The sequence below is a fragment of the Myotis brandtii genome, unplaced genomic scaffold (genome assembly GCF_000412655.1).
Source record: "Myotis brandtii unplaced genomic scaffold, ASM41265v1 scaffold63, whole genome shotgun sequence".
Classification (NCBI taxonomy): Eukaryota; Metazoa; Chordata; class Mammalia; order Chiroptera; family Vespertilionidae; genus Myotis; species Myotis brandtii.
This window is the reverse complement of record NW_005370411.1, coordinates 774,984-793,785: the sequence shown is the minus strand read 5'-3', so window position 1 is coordinate 793,785 and position 18,802 is coordinate 774,984. Positions and strand designations below refer to the sequence as shown.

General features: G+C 35.5%; 1 protein-coding gene across 1 annotated transcript in view; it reads right to left on the bottom strand.

Annotated features, from left to right (window-relative positions):
* LOC102255541 (ephrin type-A receptor 6) overlaps positions 1–18,802 on the bottom strand; it is a 994,071-nt gene that overhangs the window by 521,650 nt on the left and 453,619 nt on the right. The window contains exon 5 of the mRNA XM_014528319.1: positions 9,878–10,213. Within this exon, the coding sequence (XP_014383805.1) occupies positions 9,878–10,213 (336 nt within the window). The remainder of the gene's footprint in view (positions 1–9,877; positions 10,214–18,802) is intronic.

The window sequence follows — 18,802 nt, the reverse complement described above, 5'->3', positions numbered from 1 at the left end:
TACTTAAGAAATATCGAATATGATTACAAAATAAACTGGTGAACCAAATAGGTCCAGAGACATGGAGGTATGGAACACACTGATGAATCTCAGAAAGAAGGAGGGCGGAGAGGGCAGGAAGAGATTAACCAAAGATTTCATATGCATATATGTATGATCACAGACAATATTAAGGTGAAGACCTGGGTTGGAGTAAGAGCCTGGTAGAGAGGAGAAAAGGGAGGACATAGCTACTGATAACTTAGCAGAGCACAAAGGTGTCAATAGCTATGAAATCTATGCAGAGATCTCTTATAATATCAAAATAATTAGGATAGTACTAGGCAAATTAGGAAACTATAGTTCAATTTTTGTTTTTAATCTTTCATTACAAAAAACTTTGCTCACTGCCTAAAAGGATAAATGTGTGGTCAGACAACTAGGGTCTCTTTTATAAAACTAGATAAATGAAATATTAACATTCATTGCCTATCATATCAATATTTAATCACTACTTTATATGTATTTTTAGGACTTGTGTACTCAGTAATGTATCAGGCATTCAGTTCTTGAAAATGTATATTGAATCATATCATATAGATATTGTTGTAAGAATCTGATTATTATTTAACAGGAAAGGAGTAAAGGGAAGACTAGATAACATAGGCAGGCCATTTATACAGTTTTGTCAGAAAGCTGCATTTAGCATTCTCCAGGTCTGTTCCCCACTGATCAATGGGAGAAGGGACTGGACAAAGGCAGTTTAGAGGCATACCCAGTAAGGTCTGAGAGATGTGGGAAGGTGCTTATCTGTCAATCACACTTGGGAACAGGTAATTGGCCAGAATAGGTGTGGCCACTACAAGGGCGTGAACTATGAATATTTAAACTTCTCAACAAAGGAGCATGCCTCTTGGCTCTTGATTTTTATCCTCTGGCTCTCTTGGGATCCTGCATTCTCTCATGTGGCTCACTGGCCAAGTGGGACCCACACAATGGGCTGATGGACTGTAATTAGCCTAAATACTGAGCCACACCTGGCTGCAACATGGAACCAACACTTTGGACACTGGCCCTACTTCTGGCTTTGCTGAATCCCCAGGTGCATCTTTTTCAGGACTGGGTTATGGGGCATGAAACTTGACAACCTGAAGAATGTAACTCCATGCCAATAAAAACTATTCATTCTCCCATGTGAATCTTAGAAAATTCATTTTCTGAAGATATCACAAGAGCCATCTCACACCCACTGTTGGGGAAATGTGGCCCACTAATTTCTCCAGTAACAATACCTAGGTTAGGCTTCTTTAATTAGGCAAGCTCTCACTTCTAAATCTTAGAGAAGGAATGACTGTTGGCTGCTCCATAGTAAGCACCATGTCTCAAACACTCACCCATGCATTTTATTTTCACTACATGGCATACAGCACAATAGTTGGCACATCAATGGTCACAGACTGTATTTGTTTGCTAAGACATAGAAATAAATGGGAAAAACAATGACATTACTATTTTGTAAAATGTTTTCATAGCTGGCTTGATGAGTGTGTGACTTCACAACTGCATAGCTTCCTGACCCTGCTTAGGAATTAATGCTCAGCTACTGCCATATTGAAGTTCTTAATGATTTTATCTTTAAGCTCATGTTTTTTCCATTACTTTTCAGAGAGAGTGGAAGGGAGGTGAAGGGGGAGAAAAAAAGAGAGAAACATCAATGTGAGAGAGACACATTGATTGGTTGCCTCCCACAGGTGCGGGAGCGAACCCACAACCCAGGCACGTGCCCTTGATCGGGAATTGAACCTGTGACCCTTAGGTGTGCAGTCTGATGCTCTAACCAATGAGAAACACTGGCCAGCGCTGCAGAGGCCACATTTTAGGAGTGGCGAGCTTCTCTCCCACCACATGCAAGTAGCCAACATTTGTGGTTAGGAGGTTTAAAGACCCTTGGGGTTCTCCCTTCTACTGTGGGTTTGGAAGGCCCAGGAGACCTGGGAGTATCTTCATTCTTCTTACAAGTATCAGGGTGCAGAGAGAGTGCTCTCTAGTTGGCTTAGTGCCTGCAGGACGACCTTTCTTCCTCTTTTTCTACACTTTCTGGGTTTGGCTTACATTTATCTATTCTGGTTTTCTTGAGATACCCTTGGGGACTGGGGATGGGGTGGGGGTAAGACTACAGAAAATAAACCCTGTGATTTCCATGACTCTGAGTATGAGTTAAATACTCTTACATTTACATTTAAAAGTATCATTAAAGCAATATATAGATGAATGGTAAAGTTTGTGCTAATAATTTAAAATTCAGTTTTTCTTCACTTAGAAGGGCATTAAATGGCAATTAAAAAGCATAATGACAAATTCAGAAAGAAATTTCAGAAGGAGAAAACTTTATATTTTAGTACCTTTCATGGTCTTTTTTCCCTTCTTTTTGAACAAAGGTTTTTGCAGTTTCATTTTTCACTGGACATCAGAAATTATGTAGCTGGAACTGACTGTTTAAAGAATCCAAACCAAATAGAAAAGTGCTGAGGAATATATGGGAGAAGAAAAAGCAACTTAATCTAAAGATGCTATATGGAATTTGTCTGATGAAAAGGTCAGCAATTAGTCTCAATCTTCATGAATTGCAGTTTTTTCTAAGTTTGAAGACATTTCATATTTTAACAATTATCTGAATAATCTGTCAACATTAACAATCTTTTCATTTTAGTCTTACACATTGTGTTTTCAACTCTTACTAATTTTTCCTTTAAAGTAAAAGAGGCTTTTAGAAAATATTTTTTAAAAACCCTAGTGTTTAATAGTAACAACGTATGAATCAGTTACCCAAATCAATTGATTTCTTTTATAGGCAGAATGTAGTTAATGAAATTAAATTGGCTTCCATTTTCAACAAAAACAACAATGAAAATAGGCAAACAAATTTCCTAGATATTCATCTAACTATAAAGTAGAGCCTTATATCATGTGATATAGATTATGTAAAATATGAACATTTACACTTATTTTCACTGCTAACTAGACTTTACAGAATTTAAGATATTTAATAAATCATCTGTTACTATTTTTCATTAAGATTGTTTATGTAGTAGTAGAAGCATCAAAAGTACAATAAGATCTTATTATTTTATACTAAAGAAAATAGTTACCTTTCCTGCAAAATGTGCAAATGAGAATTCCTCAGAGAAACAGCTGATGACTAAAGGCCAATTGCTTAAAATCAGGTTTAGGGTTAAACAAATTTTGTAACAATATATGATCAATAAGAAAAGACATGCTTGCTATAAAAGAAGTTTAGTGTTGATTAAAACCTTTTGTTGCAAATTCTGTAAGTATAGCATCAGAGGATTTAGTGAGCATGAAACTTAGTACATACTAAAGAATATATATGCAGTAATATTTTCTTGTTACTTTCTAGACAAATTCCTAGTTAAATTTAAAGCTTTTCCCTTTTTTTAAAAAAATATTTTTTTATTGATTTCAGAGAGGAAGAGAGGAGAGAGAGATAGAAACATCAATGATGAGAATCATTGATTGGCTGCCTCCTGCACGCCCCCTACTGGGGAGCGAGCCTGCAACCTGTGCAGGTGTCCTTGGCTGGAATTGAAACGGGACCTTTCAGTCCACAGGCCGATGGTCTATCCAGTGAGCTAAACCAGCTAGGGCAAGCTTTTCCCTTTTTTTATTCCCACTGCCTGGAGTAGTCTTCTTTTATATATTCACAGAGTTTTCTCTTTTATTTATGATCTGTTCAAGTATTATCTATATCTATATATATAAAAGCCTAAGTGACCGTTACGACAGGTCAACTGAACTACCTGTCAACTGGTCACTATGATATGAACTGACCACCAGGGGGCAGATGCTCAATGCAGGAGCTGCCCCTGGTGGTCAGTGTGCTCCAACAGCCAACCTCCCACGGTCCCTCCCTCTACCCAGCTGGCTGCGATCAGGACTGGGTGAGAAGGCCCTGAACGCCAGCCAGGCCAAGGGACCCCCACCGGTGCAAAAATTCATGCACTGGGCCTCTAGTATTAATATATCATCAAGAAAGGTAATTTTTTTTCTCCTGTGTAAAATTGCCCATCTTCTCATTACTTACAAATCTTTTTTTTTTTGCTTAATTTTTCTTCATGGGACATATCATTATTCAACATTAAAATATAATGTCCATGAAGACAGAGACACTGCTAACCATATATTTCCTTTTCTCCTTTTTTTTCTGGCTATAACCTAGCACATAAAAAAATTCCAGACAGATAGCAAAATTCAATAAATATTTTCGAATGAGTTAATAAATTAACAAATAAAAGATGAACTCAAACCATCTCCAATTTCTGCTAAGGCAATTGACAGAGATATATTAAGTCATAGACAATGTAGGTTGAGGATATTCTTAGTCAAATAATACATCATTCTTGCTATCAAGAAACTTACATATTGGTTAGGAAAGCAGACTATTATAAAATATGATTATGGTCCAGTGACGGAGAGAACCATGAGCACTATTGTACACCAGTGCGCTCCAACAGCCAACCTCCCACGGTCCCTCCCTCTAGCCTGCCGGCCGTGATCAGGACTGTGTGAGAAGGCCCTGAACACCAGCCAGGCCAAGGGACCCCCCACCGGTGCAAAAATTCGTGCACTGGGCCTCTAGTATTATTATATTATCAAGAAAGGTAATTCTGTACATAACTGACTGGGAGCAGTTCGATTTATGTACTTGACTGACTGGAGCAGTTCAAATTCTGTACTTAAACCTAAGAGAATTAATTGTTAAGGTCTAAGGGACTTTTCTATATCATTCATTTATTCAAAAGATGCATGCCTCAAAATGACAGCAGACTTGAAGTAATTTAATGTTTCTCAGGAGTAAAAACAAAGTTTACAGTCATCCAGACTCTATTACAATTTAATATTTGGATGAAACATAAAGTTATTTAGTTATGATTAACTAGACTGACATTTCAATTATCGTCCATAAATAAAATATTCAGTGCACCTTTCAGAGGAGAAACAACTTTTCCTGGGGAGACAGGAAAAGTTGTCTGCAGTTTTTAAACATGCAATAATTTTCTTATGTTTAAGAGATATAAAAAGTACAAATAGTACAGCATATCTGTTACTTTAAATTATGGTTATTGCCTTTTTCAACTTATCATGCCAATGGCTTATATTCAGTGTATTTTGGTGAGCATTTAAAACTTTCATACAATTTTTTTTTACTTTGAATAGATGCACAGATTTTAGAAAACAAAATATTTGCTGTCAAAATTTTGAAAACACAATGCAGACTGTGAGAAATATCCAGAAATAAAATATATTAAAATGCAGATATAAAGATGCATGTATGTTTACAGTGTCCCTAGTTACCTACTCCAGCAATGTACAAAATGTTGGCATTTGAAATAGACTGTATTACCTAAAGGCAGGGAACTGTAAATGAAATATACATATTACATTTATAAATATATGAATACTTTTTTGATTTTCATCTATTTCAGTGTCAGTTCAATTAATTCATGAGCAAATATGTGAAATGTGCAATCAAAACGTGAGCCTAAGGCAAGACCTATACAGAATAGTCACCCAATGGCACAGATTGGAGTGCTGAGTGTATATTTTAAGAAGCCAATGAATTGGACAATCTGCTTCAGACAATAATTACTTTAAAGACCCTTTAGCAAATGTCAGCAGAATTGGTTTGTAATTCAGCATGTCTCTTACTCTGAACATGGCTCCTAAAGGTTTTTGCACATGTCAGAATGTCTACAAACAAAATTTGTCTCAGGGTGACTCTCCATGATTAACATTTCCCTTACTGTCTCTGACCAGAATAATTCCTTTTACTGAACTACACACCTTAGTTTTCCTATCATGAACTGAAGATTAAAATCCAATATTTTCTATTTGTTGCTTTCTTGTTTTGATCTCTAAATGAAACACCTTGAAAGACTATTTAAAAAAACTAAGAAAATAGAAGGTTACAAATATAGCTCTTAGGGGTTATAGGAGTCAGTTAATTAAGGTTTATTGCAAAGATTTCTAATTATGAGAGTCACAGTCTTAAATCTAAAATCTTATTTATCCAACTAGAATCAGAATAATCAAGGAATGTTTCACATAACTACAGCTAAGTGGTTCTAAGTGATTTGGCAAACATTTTTTTACATTTGTTTAATTGTAAACAGATAATAAACAATTAAGTCAAGGTTGTTTAATGTAGTTTCCTTAATATTTCTTAAATATGAGAAATGATTACATGGATGAAGAGGCAATTCAGGGTAAACTTCCTCTTTATCCTCATCCTTCGCACTGCATATATTGAGCAGTGAAAGCATAACTCACACAACTGTCTACATATTTTGGTCTATAATATTTTATTTCCTTACTCATATGAGGGTCATCTCATGAACAATATTATTATGATGCTGATTTTCTTTTCCTTACTTGTGGCCCTGATAATATATCAGGATTTTCTGATAAATGCTGACTCTCTAACTTGTCTTGGCTAATTTGCAGACACCCATTAATTTCTCCAAAGTTTGATTTAAATCTCCAGTTCCTTCCTCAAATTCTTTTGTACCTCTGCAATAGACCAACTACTTAGATGCTCTTGATACATTAGTTGTCAATGCTTCATCCCTCAACTACTCAACCTTTCCTTGGTTCCTTCTACTTAAAATGTTTTCCCTTCTTCCAGCCTCATTTTGCCTAGTCATCTTCTAGTCATCTCTTAGCACAGAACTTAATTTAAATGTTGTTTCCTCAGAAAGAGCAGCCCTTATTCTCCGGACCTGGAGAATATGTGCTGTTCAAATATCCTGAGCTTCTCTCCTTCATAGGACTTAACCACAGTGCTAATTACATAATTGTCAAGTTACTTATGTATTATCTGCCTCCCTACCAGAGGGTAAGATTTATAAGGACTCACTCACCATTGTTCATCTGTTGAACAAATTAAAGGTTTATGAATAACACACATTGCTTTTGATTTTTAGTATAAAAACAATAATATGTAACCTATAGATAATGAAACAAATCATTTACTGTGGTCCCTCCCGTCTAATAAAATTGTAATGTGTTATCAAATAACTTTGAAAAAATGCCTCTCAGGCACTTTAAAGAGAATTTCCAAAGATAACCAAGTGAAATAATCAGAAAAACCTTCCTGTATCTGTAGCTATAAAAGTATTATCTCTTCAAGGCTATACTATGACAACAGCTGAAGTTTGGTTCTTGAACATTCCAGTTTCTATAAGCTCCTCTTTTACCCAACTAGGATCTGGCCTCTTTTGATATAAAAAGAACAACTGATACATCCACAGATGAATTGTTTCATAATGTTATCGTTGCCTGGAGCATTTGCATTTTTTCAAGATGTGAGTCTCTAATGTCAGAACTTCAGACACAAAGAGATAGGGGCTTCTTGGTGTCTCTAAAAATTATGACATGGAGATTGTCACTCATGCATGTAAGGCTGGTCATAATATTTAATTATGCGTGGCAATATTTCAGTTCAATTTTGGAATTTTATACATTTTCCAAATAAAATTTAAAAATATGTCAATCCTTTTTATTACTAATCATACCTTAAAATAGTCAAATTACATTAGGAATAATCGCTTCTTAACATTCCTCAAGATAAATTTATTAGGGAAGTTTGCTTAACAATATTATCCTTCTAAAATGTATAGTCTCAATATATATAGATATTATAACTTATTCCATGCTTAATATACCTTCTGTTCTTACAGCAATACACTTTTAATGAATTCCCTAATTTTTAAAGTGAGCATTTATATTCTATCTTCTGCTAAGTGGAAAAGTACATTAAGTAAACTTTCTTCTAATCCCAGAATGAAAGGGTGCTATATGTATGTATAAAATTATGAGGCATATTAACATACATATTTTATTTGTAGATATATTGTTTTTATACTAACACAATTATTTATATGCTATAGTTAAGAATAGTTATGCTGGGATGTATTTTTTTTTATTAGGTAGCAGCAAAAGAGACTTAGAAATAATCTGCTAAAGCAGAGAGGAACAGAAGACCCTAATCTGTTCTATCCTGAAGGTACATTTGACAAGATTTTGTTGATACTATGGGAAAGAAGAAATAAGAATTCCATTTTGAACAACTGTAAAGCAACTTCTATGATGTAGAGCTATTTGTTAAATAAAGGGGAAAATTGCATAGTAAAGACAAAGATGATGATTGTGTGATACTATCTGTCTTTGCTTTATTTATTCGATGCATTTCTGAAGACATCAGCAATGTGAACTTATAGATAATATTTTGAATAAAATAGTCAATCATTTCAAATACGTTTTAGTAGAATATTAAAATTTCTTCTTGCACATTTTATAGGTTTAGCAATGTTTTTTAAACCCCTCCCCCCAATAATTATTGATTCACATCTCTCTACTAATCACTAGTCCCCAGACACTAATAAATTCTCCAATTGTGCTATTTCAAGAATGCTATACAAGTGAATCCTATAGTATGCCACTTTTGAGATTGGCTTTTATACTCACCACTGTGCCCTTAAAGTTAATCCAAGAGCTTGTATCAATAGTCTTTTAATTGCTTAGTTGTATTCCAACACTTTCAATATACTTTTATTTAAAATATCAATATATGTTGCTTTAAGTGCATGTTATGGTCTCAACTGCATCCTCCCAAAATTCATGCTTCAGTCCTAACCTTGGTACCTCAGAATGTGACCATATTTGGAGACAGGGTTTTTAAAGAGGTAACGAAGGTAAAATAAAATCACATCGTAGGCTTTTATCCAATACGACAATAACCTTATAAGAAGAAGAGACTTGGATACAGACACACACAGAGGAAAGACCATGTGAAGACACAGGGAGAAAATGGCTATCCACTAGCCAAGGAGACAGGCTTCAGAATGAGTTCAACCCTGCTGACACCTTGATCTCAGACTTCTAGTTTCCAGAACTGTGAGAAAATAAATTTCTGTTGTTCAAGTCCCTAGTCTATGGCATCTGTTATAACAGACCTAGAAGAATAAATACAGTGTATGAACACAGTTTTTATCTTTTTAAATTTGTTTCATATGTATATTCATATGCAACAATGCTTTCTTTCATAAGAGAATCATTTGTGTATCCACATAATTTATGAATGCTTCTCAAAGGGAATTTTTAAAATCTCTGAAGCTTTTCCTTTATTGCTCTGCAATATATTATTATTATGGAAGAATTAAAGAGAATAGACACATATAAAAATTATAGGAGTATTTGCACCTAACTTCATTGCGGTAAAAATCTATAGCGTTATAAAGAGAACATTTAACTGAAAGCAACTGGATTTTTTAAAAAATATACAGTTTAACTACTTTTTACAAACTGCACCTAAATAGCAGCATTTGGACATATTCTGGATTGTTTTCTATTTATTTTCAGAGTAGATCATGGTTAAGTATGTTGACTAAAATCTTTTCACTATATAGATATAAATTATAATTAACATAAATTCTTACTATTTGCTTTATTTGATGTGGAAAAGGGATGGCAGCATAACTGGGGCAACACAATTTCGATTCATTTAATATTTTTTATGTCTAACATTCATTAGTGATATGAACTGACACATTAAGATATATTGGATTATATAGGATTATATAAAAAACATAAATGTATAAACAACAGAGAGAAGCACTGTATCTAATTAACTTACTACTAAGAGGAAACATCAAAAATATCTTTCTGCACCTTAGGAAACAACAAGAAACAACAACCAGAAAATCGCCTCTGTAATGTATAGAGAATGCAATTGCACTTTAGTAAATATAGGTCCACCAAGAATGTTATGCATCAGAAGGGAATTATGGGTCTGTTTTGAGAGAAGAGTAGTGGCACTTACCGTCTTGATCTGTGGTCACTGTAATGGCTGTGAATGGCTTGGGAGAAAAACTCAACTCAGAAACTCCATTCATGGCTTCTATTTCAAAGGTATAATTCACGTGAGACACAAAGTCAAGAACTATCACGGAATTGTTGATCAGGCCAGTATGTCTTGGGATGAAGCGGAGTCCTCCACCACAGTCCTCACACTGGCTGGTGTCTAAGCCACATTTCTTACAGATTACACTGTATGTGAGATCTTTTCTCCCTCCTGTGTCACTTGGTGGGCTCCATTCCAAAATAAGGGCTGTTTCATTGATGTTAAAAACCACATTCCTAGGAGCTGAAGGTGGCCCTAGAGAAAAGCAATTAAAAACAAATGTACATGTATAGGACAGTGAATTAATAGTGCTAAGTTGAAAACTTCATCAATAAACACTTATTGGTCTTTTATATTAGTTTGAGCTCTTTCTTCTGATGGGAACCATAAAGAACCTATGGTTATTAACATCTGATTAAGTCCAGTAAGAAAGGAGTCTTTAGGAGTGAAGATAGTCTAGAATCTAATATGGCAATTCTATTTTTCTAAATTTGGGGATTGGAAATATATAATAATCAAACATTTTAAATTATGTGAAGGTTTTGATTACATCTTAATAATTACTTCACCATTTTCAAATAATTAAAAAGGAATATTAACATAAGTATAAGTTATAACAATACATGTATATTCATGTACTCAGTCCTTCAGTCTTCATACTATGCTTGGTATGTAGATAAAACTACCATTCATTACCTTTGACAATCCCTAAGTATCTGTTTCTCACAGGTTGAAAATAAATGACCATAAATTTAGGGTGAAAAGAAAGTTTGGAAGAAGAGGAAGAGAAAGGGAAACTGGAGGGAGGAAAAAGGTTTCTATTAGAGCCTTGCCAATTTCATGGGATAAAAGCATTATTTGGAAGAGAAAAAGGACATAAGAAATGGTGACTAGATTCTTATTGAGACTAACTTTATTAAGCACAAGTGTTTTCGGAAAAGCTGATAAAAAGACCTTCACAATCTCTTATTTGTCATTAAGACTCTGCATAAACCAAGTTGGTCCCAAGGAGTAGGTGAGCATGTTCCCTCAGTGTTCCTTCTCACTATTTTTCCATACTTAAATCCTTTAACTCTTCCAGCCTTTTCTTTAAGTTTTATCAATAATCTTTTACACTCATCTGAGTCTTTCAAACCTCAGTATAATATTATTTATTGAAAAATACTAACTGAAGTTCTACTAGGTATCAAACACTGCAATATGGGTTATATGTGAAATACCAAAGAATCCTTTTTGTGAGATTATGTTTATAATATACTAGAGGCCAGGTGCACAAAATTTGTGCATGGGAGGGGGTCCCCTCAGCCCAGCCTACACGCTCTCCAATCCAGGACCCCTCGGGGGATGTCTGACTGCCGGTTTAGGCCGGATCCTGGGGATTGGGCCTAAACCAGCAGTTGGACATCCCTCTCACAATCCTGGACTGCTGGCTCCTAATCGCTCACCTGCCTGCCTGCCTGGTTGCCCCTAATTTTCCCCCCTCCGTGCTGGCCTGATCGCCCCTCACTGCCTCAGCATGCCAGCCTGACCACCCTCCCGCCAGCCTGATTTCCCTTAACTGCCCCCCTGCTGGCCTGGTCACCCCTAACTGCACCCCACACCACTGGTCTGGTTGACCCCCCAGCTACCCCCCTGATGGCCTGGTCGCCCCACGCTGTCTGCTGTTCAGTTGTTTGGTCGTCCCTCACTAAACCCCCTGCCGGCCTGGTCGTAGGCAGCCATCTTGTGAGGGCATGAGGGTTAATTTGCATATTACATCTTTATTATATAGGATATGGGGGGGTCCCACACGCGGCCTTGCCGTGTGCCTGCCTCCAGAGTTCCCCAGTCCCCTCAGCCCCCCAACCACCCAGGGCCAGCCCAAGGCACAGGCAAGCCTTGGATGTTGGCTGCCCAGCCACCCAGGGCTGCATGAGGCTCAGGTAACCAGGGCTGGCCGAGGCTTGGGCTGCCGGAAGTGGCAGCAGCAGAGGTGTGATGGGGGGCGTCGCCTTCCCCTGATCACCGGGTCGCCTCCCACCCCTGAGGGCTCCCAGACTGTGAGAGGAGGCAGGCAGGGCTGAGGGACCCCCCCGCCAGTGCATGAATTTTCATAGTAATTAAATAATTCTTGACTTTTTCTGTCTGACTTATCTTACTTAGCATGGTATCCTCAAGATCCATCCATGTTGCAAATGGAAGTATTTCACCTTTTCTTATGGCTGAATAGTTTCCCATTTTATATATGTACCACATCTCCTTTATCCAATCATCTTTGAAGAATACTTTGGTTCCTTCCATGTCTTGGCCACCATGAAGTAATCTTTTTAAAAAAGAGTGTTTGTGTAGGGAAGGGCCTTAATGAGGGCAGGGAACTCCTCAGTGAGATCTGTTATATGGACGGTGTCAGAGTAGCATAACATTAGTCATAATCTACATGACTGTGTATTGGGTTTGAGATATAAGAAGTGTTATTATATATTTTCCTTTTTTTTTTGGTTAATCCTCACCTGAGGATATTTTTTTCTATTGATTTTTAGAGAGAGTGGAAGGGAGGGAAGGAGAGAGACAGAGCGACAGAAACAGATATGAGAGAGGCACATCAATCAGTTGCCTCTGGCACACGCTCCAACCAGGGAGGGGATCCTGCAACCCAGGTGCATGTACTTGACCAGGAATTGAACCTTGGTCCACAGGCCGATGCTCTAATCATTGAACCAAACTGGCCAGGGCTATTTTCCTTTTTCATTTTGCTGGCTCCTGATATCATCAATATGATGGGTAGGGGCCTCAGCCATCTAGACCTAGAAATGAGATGGTTAGTTTTCCTAAAAGGTTTCTGCATAAGTTGCTTTATGCATTTTATGTTCCAGAGAGCTACAGAAATGTCTGCCTTCAGAAAGGAAGATATGGAAGGGATTATAAACTAGAGCACAGGGACAAGTGTAGCTTTTACCTCCAACCTAGACTTATGCCTGGGAGATAAAGATACATTATCATTACCATAATAATGTCTTCCTACAGATGGCATATTCATATTGTTGCTCTTTTGTCTTATTTATAATGGAGATCATAAATTATTATTCACTTATATTTCCCTGAATAGGAAGAATGTTATCAATTATGTTATGGGTGTCTGCAAGTATATGACTGTCCGCTTGGAGATACTTAAAAAAAAAAAGGCAGATACCCTTCTTACTCAAGGGTCCTCATATCAATTTGCATGACAATTAAATAGCTTTTTAATTGCTGTTAAATTGTGCCAGCTAAACTGTGATTTCATGCAAATATTAAGCTGTAATGACATGCAGTGAATCATTTACTAAGATTTAGAACTTGGAACAAAGAGAGACAATTAATTCTAATCCTCAGATTCAACTAAATTATGTGTCACTGGACTTTTATGAATGTGGCCTGATTGCTTTGTTATCATTTATAAATTATACAAAGATTATGAGACACATTGAGGGGGGGATCTCCTAGGAACAATAACCCTTTTGGAGACATCTGTATTCAAATTTTTCAGGGGTTTCCTTATTTTCATTTTGTTTTTTCTTTAAGAAAATCAAGTAATTCACATAGAAGAAAAGCAATCTTTACCCTCCAGAATGACTTCATAGGAAAAGGGCAATTATTCTGATTTGCAAATAGCTGTTTTCTAAGCTCATCATATAATAAACCAACATAAAAACTACAATTTTATTTTTACTAGTATACTAGAAAATATATTTTCATTCTTCTTCCCTTTTTTGTTGTTGCTTCAATTTGGATTCTTTTAAAGACTAAAAGAATAGCACTCTAATAGTAGGGCAAATGGAAGATTGTGGCAGCCCTGTCTCTTCCCTTCCCAAGAAGGCACCTGGCCTTGCAGCCCCATCTTCCGCTTAGAGTATCAGAGGGCAGGTGGACTATGGTTTGTATTATTTCATTTAAGTTTTTCCATGTAAAATGTTTGTAAATTGAACAAGTATTTTCCAAAATGTATCCTGTGCAATATCTTTAGTCCCATGAGATATTACACAAAATAATGAGCTCAGCACTCAAATTAAGATTCCTCTGGCAGATTGACACTGAAACAAAAGTAAAATAATTTGCTTTACTTTGTTGAATCCACCATTTCCCAAACATTTGTTCATAGAGTCTTATTTTCCAAGAAGCACCTGGAGAAATACTAGCATTCGGCAGAATACTCTTAAAGGCTGACAGAGAGACATATGAAAAAGTGTCACATTTCAGTTACTATATTGATTGCTGTGGATTTATTGTTTCATGTTTATAATTATTTCATGTTTATAATTATAGAAATACGAGTAAAAAACAAATAGGGTATTTTTCATGTTGACTAGACAGTGACTATTTGCCCACGAACTCTATAGCTAATTGTGGTTTGCAGATGCATTTTTAACCTTAAGAACAATGAAAATGTCATTCAAATGAAAATTTGACCCAAATAACAGGATATCAAGCCATGACAGGCTAGTGTCTATAAAGCTAACTTTTACCAGTTTTTAAGTTACTACCTGACAATAAAGGTAGTTGTTTTATAATAAGAAAATTTCTTCATATCTATGAGTTTATAAATTATGGCTGCCGGCCGCCATCTTGGCTGACAGTTAATTTGCATAAGGATATGCTGATTAGCCAATGGGAAGGGTAGCGGTCCTATGCTAATTACCATGTTTCTCTTTTATTAGTGTAGATACCTAAAAAACAAATAGGGTATTTTTCATGTTGACTAGACAGTGACTATTTGCCCACGAACTCTATAGCTAATTGTGGTTTGCAGATGCATTTTTCACCTTAAGAACAATGAAAATGTCATTCAAATGAAAATTTGACCCAAATAACAGGATATCAAGTCATGACAGGCTAGTGTCTATAAAGCTAACTTTTACCAGTTTTTAAGTTACTACCTGACAATAAAGGTAGTTGTTTTCTAATAAGAAAATTTCTTCATATCTATGAGTTTATAAATTAGAAAAATATTTCTATGCTCATGTATGTCAAAGAGAACATTAAAAAATATTGAGCCATCTAGAGATGTTTAAATACTTTTGCAAATAAGTAAATTAAAGAATTTACTAAAGAAAGATAAATACATAGCAACAAATGAAGAAGTATATCACTAGACTGTACTTCTTCATAGGAAAGGGCAGTTATTCTAAATAATCTACTAAAAATATTTTGTCAGGTCTGCATATAAAAAGAATTTAAAAATTGAAAAGTCATTTCATTCTTTGTATAATCACTATTACTTTAACTTTTATCCATATCCATATTGCTAACTAATATCCTTTCTATATAATTTCTGAAAAGTATATTTAATAGGATCATCTATAAGCAGAATTTTGTATTATCCTTCTCTAAACCAAGTTGTACTTTATTTATAAATTTTGTTAATATAATGTTTGTATATTTGGAAATGGATGACAAGTAATCACAAAACTGGTGCTCCATGGGTAAGAAGAAACTAAATCAATTTATTCAGATAAAGAAATAAGGCTCTGGTAAGTACTATGATTATGACAAGGTTATGTGGTATATTAGTGGTAGGATAATACCTAGGATTTTTATGTTTAGATTTTTTTAATACCACATTGCATTCATCCTAGAGACAGAGAAGGTCTGTTAAATAAATACAAAAATTATTTTATAGTGCTTTGTTTAGAAAGTACTGTCAAATACAAATTTTGAAGACATACAAATTATTGAGCAATTTATTGCCTTATTACAACAGATTCCTTTTAACAATGTTATCTTAGAGCATTTAAAAGAGTTTTATTTACAGAAGAGCAATTGAAAATTAAATTTTCAAAATAAATATGCTCAAAATAATTGAAGCATGTGCACTTTAAATTTTTTTGTATTCCACAGTCTCATTTTCTTCAATATTTTGCACCTTCTTCAGTAACTAAATTGATGTCTAAAATTAAGACTTGTTTTCCATTAATGTTTTCATAATACTGCTAATGACAACTTAGATAATTCATTTTAGATTCTCCATTCTTTCTAAAACTCATAGTTAAAGAAAAAGAAAAAATAAATCTAATAGATAAAATAACATTCACTTCAGAATAAAACCTAAACTCAATTTTGTCTACAAGAATTTTCATATCCAGGCCCATCCCTTTGCCTCAGTCCTTTGCACATACTGTTTCATTTTTCTTTTCTTTTCTTTTCTTTTATTGACCTTAGAGGGAGAGAGGGAGGGAAGGAGGGAGGGAGAGGAAATGAGGGAGGGAGGGAAGGAGAGAGAGAGGTAGGTTGTCTCACATACACACCCCAACTGGGGATCAAACCTGCAACCTAGCTATGTGCCCTGACTGGAATCAAACCAGCCACCTTCTGGTGTATAGGACGATGTACCAACCAACTGACACACCAGTCCAATTTAGGTTTTACCCCCTTTGTGACACCCTCCTTTTGTCCTCAGTCAGAACTGAGCACTTTTATACCTTGTAGGCATGTATTCAGAAATATAGTGAACATTTTCAAGCACTCTTTTTTTTTGTAAAGAGTGTACTTAACATTTCACATGATTTATTTAATTCAATTATCATAATAAATCTACAGGGTAGTTATTAGTATCCCTATTTTATAGAAGTGTCTGATGCTCATCAAATTACATATTATACTGAAATATCTGTATTCATGTACACAGTTCTACTGTGGTCCAGCCTGAACCAAAGGCAATATCTGCTTTAACAAAATGAATGACTATTATGCATGGCTTTATGCAATCTTTCAAGAATTAATTTTTACATAGTGTAAAATTTGACAAATATTCTAGAGCAGAGTTCAAGGTTATACTTTTTGCAAGATCCTGACCCACATGACTTGAAATCTGAGGAGCGAAAGGAAATATTTATATCACCACAATCATGATTAACTAATAATGACTCATAACGAAATGGATAGCCACCCATCTATCCTTGGGAAGAAAGAAAAACTTCTTAAAATATAGTTTTGTAAATACTCAAAAACTTTCAAAGTAAATATTTTGGCCCCAAATGTCTATGCTATACAGAATGAATATAAGTTTACCTTGGGAAAATTCCAAAAAATAGTTATCAACCATCCTCATCAATGCAGAAAAGAACAGCAAACCCATAGAATAACTAATTGTAAGAATTACCGAAATGTATTATAGCTTATGCAGATCAGGAGTTAAAGGGCAAAACCACAGGTATGATAAAAGCACACTAAAATACAAATGAAATAATGAGAAGGCTGGCCTGGTGTCTTCTGAGTTAAAAATGATGTTTTTCATAATACCATGAAAAAGGAGGAATCGTGCACACCTACAAAAATCCCTTTCTGCTTGAGTTAGACATGCATTAGAAATAGAAAAGAGAAATATGAAGATCCTAAGCGCTGCCAAAATGTGTCACATCGTGGGGATGATTAGGAACCCTCTCTTTCCAATTACGCAGGCTTGTTGGTAATTGGTCTGTTGTGTACAAGCTGCTGATACTGAAAGGGATAACTCTCTCTGAGCTCCAACTGCAGAGGCAAGAACAGATTCACCCTGGAAGCAAGCAGCAACCCAATTCTACAGAGTGGTAACTCAATTCTCCAGCCTTAGCTGAAGGACCCTTAATATTCTCTTCCTATAGAGCAGTGGTTCTCAACCTTCCTAATGCCGTGGCCCTTTAATACAGTTCCTCATGTTGTGGTGACCCCCAATTTCACTGTTACAAATTGAACATAATTAAAGCATAGTGATTAATCACAAAAACAATATGTAATTATATATGTGTTTTCCGATGGTCTTAGGCGACCCCTGTGAAAGGGTCATTCGACCCCCAAAGGGGTCGCGACCCACAGGTTGAGAACCACTGCTATAGAGGAACCTCTCCCAGGTGATTTGGTAAAAAATCCTCCACTGAATTAAAGTGTTTGTGCTTAGGAAACTCTATGAAGTTCAAGTGACATCTTACATGAGTGATCTGTATTAGGGAAATGGATTCATTACATATCGGTATCTATTCTGTAATGTAAAGATCATTTTAATTTTAAGAAAAACAAACATTGTAATACATGGAGTGAATATTTAGAGTTATTTTCTATAGAAAGACAAGTCAAGAATATATCACACCCTGCTAAAAGTTATAAAATCCATCTTTACAACTTCTATTTCGGCTTTTGTAAAATTGTTGCTACTACACTGGGTTTGCAATGAACCACGTAACCAATCAGTTGCACTTTTGCATTTCAGTTGTGAGATGAAAAAGCAAGGAAACAGAATGGTTTTCTCCATGTAAAATGTGCTTAGGAGAGGGGGGAAAATCTCTAAGAGATGGGGAAAAAAGAAGAGATAGAAAACAGAACAGGGGTACCTGTACTCACCCAGAAGTGGATTACTAAGTAGGGCCACAGAAATGAAGAGCATCTCTTTTGCTACAGTCAGCATGCTATCTGCTCTACTCAAAATAAGAGTGACAGAATAATGACTTTCTTAGATGGCCAATTATTCCAGCAATAAGGAAGCCATGTTTTACAATGTTAGCCTTAGAGAAAAAGTAAATTCAACTTTTACACTTTCATCCCAATCACTGTTGGTGTATGTCAAATACAAAGAAACAGAGACATGATATTTGTCTTGTATTAAGAATGAAGTTTGAAAATGCTATTTTTACACACAAGGTACTTGACTGTATATTTAAATGACCAAAAAAAAAAAAAAAGGAAAGAAAAAAAAGAAATTCTAATGTGCATTAGAATTATATACATACTAGTGGCCCGGTGCACGGAATTCGTGCACATTAAAAGCGAATTAATGAGAAGAAATATTTTAATATTGCTATTTGCCCTTTCTCTATAATAGAAGTGTCAGAGATGAAAGAAAATTAGTAAAATGTATAT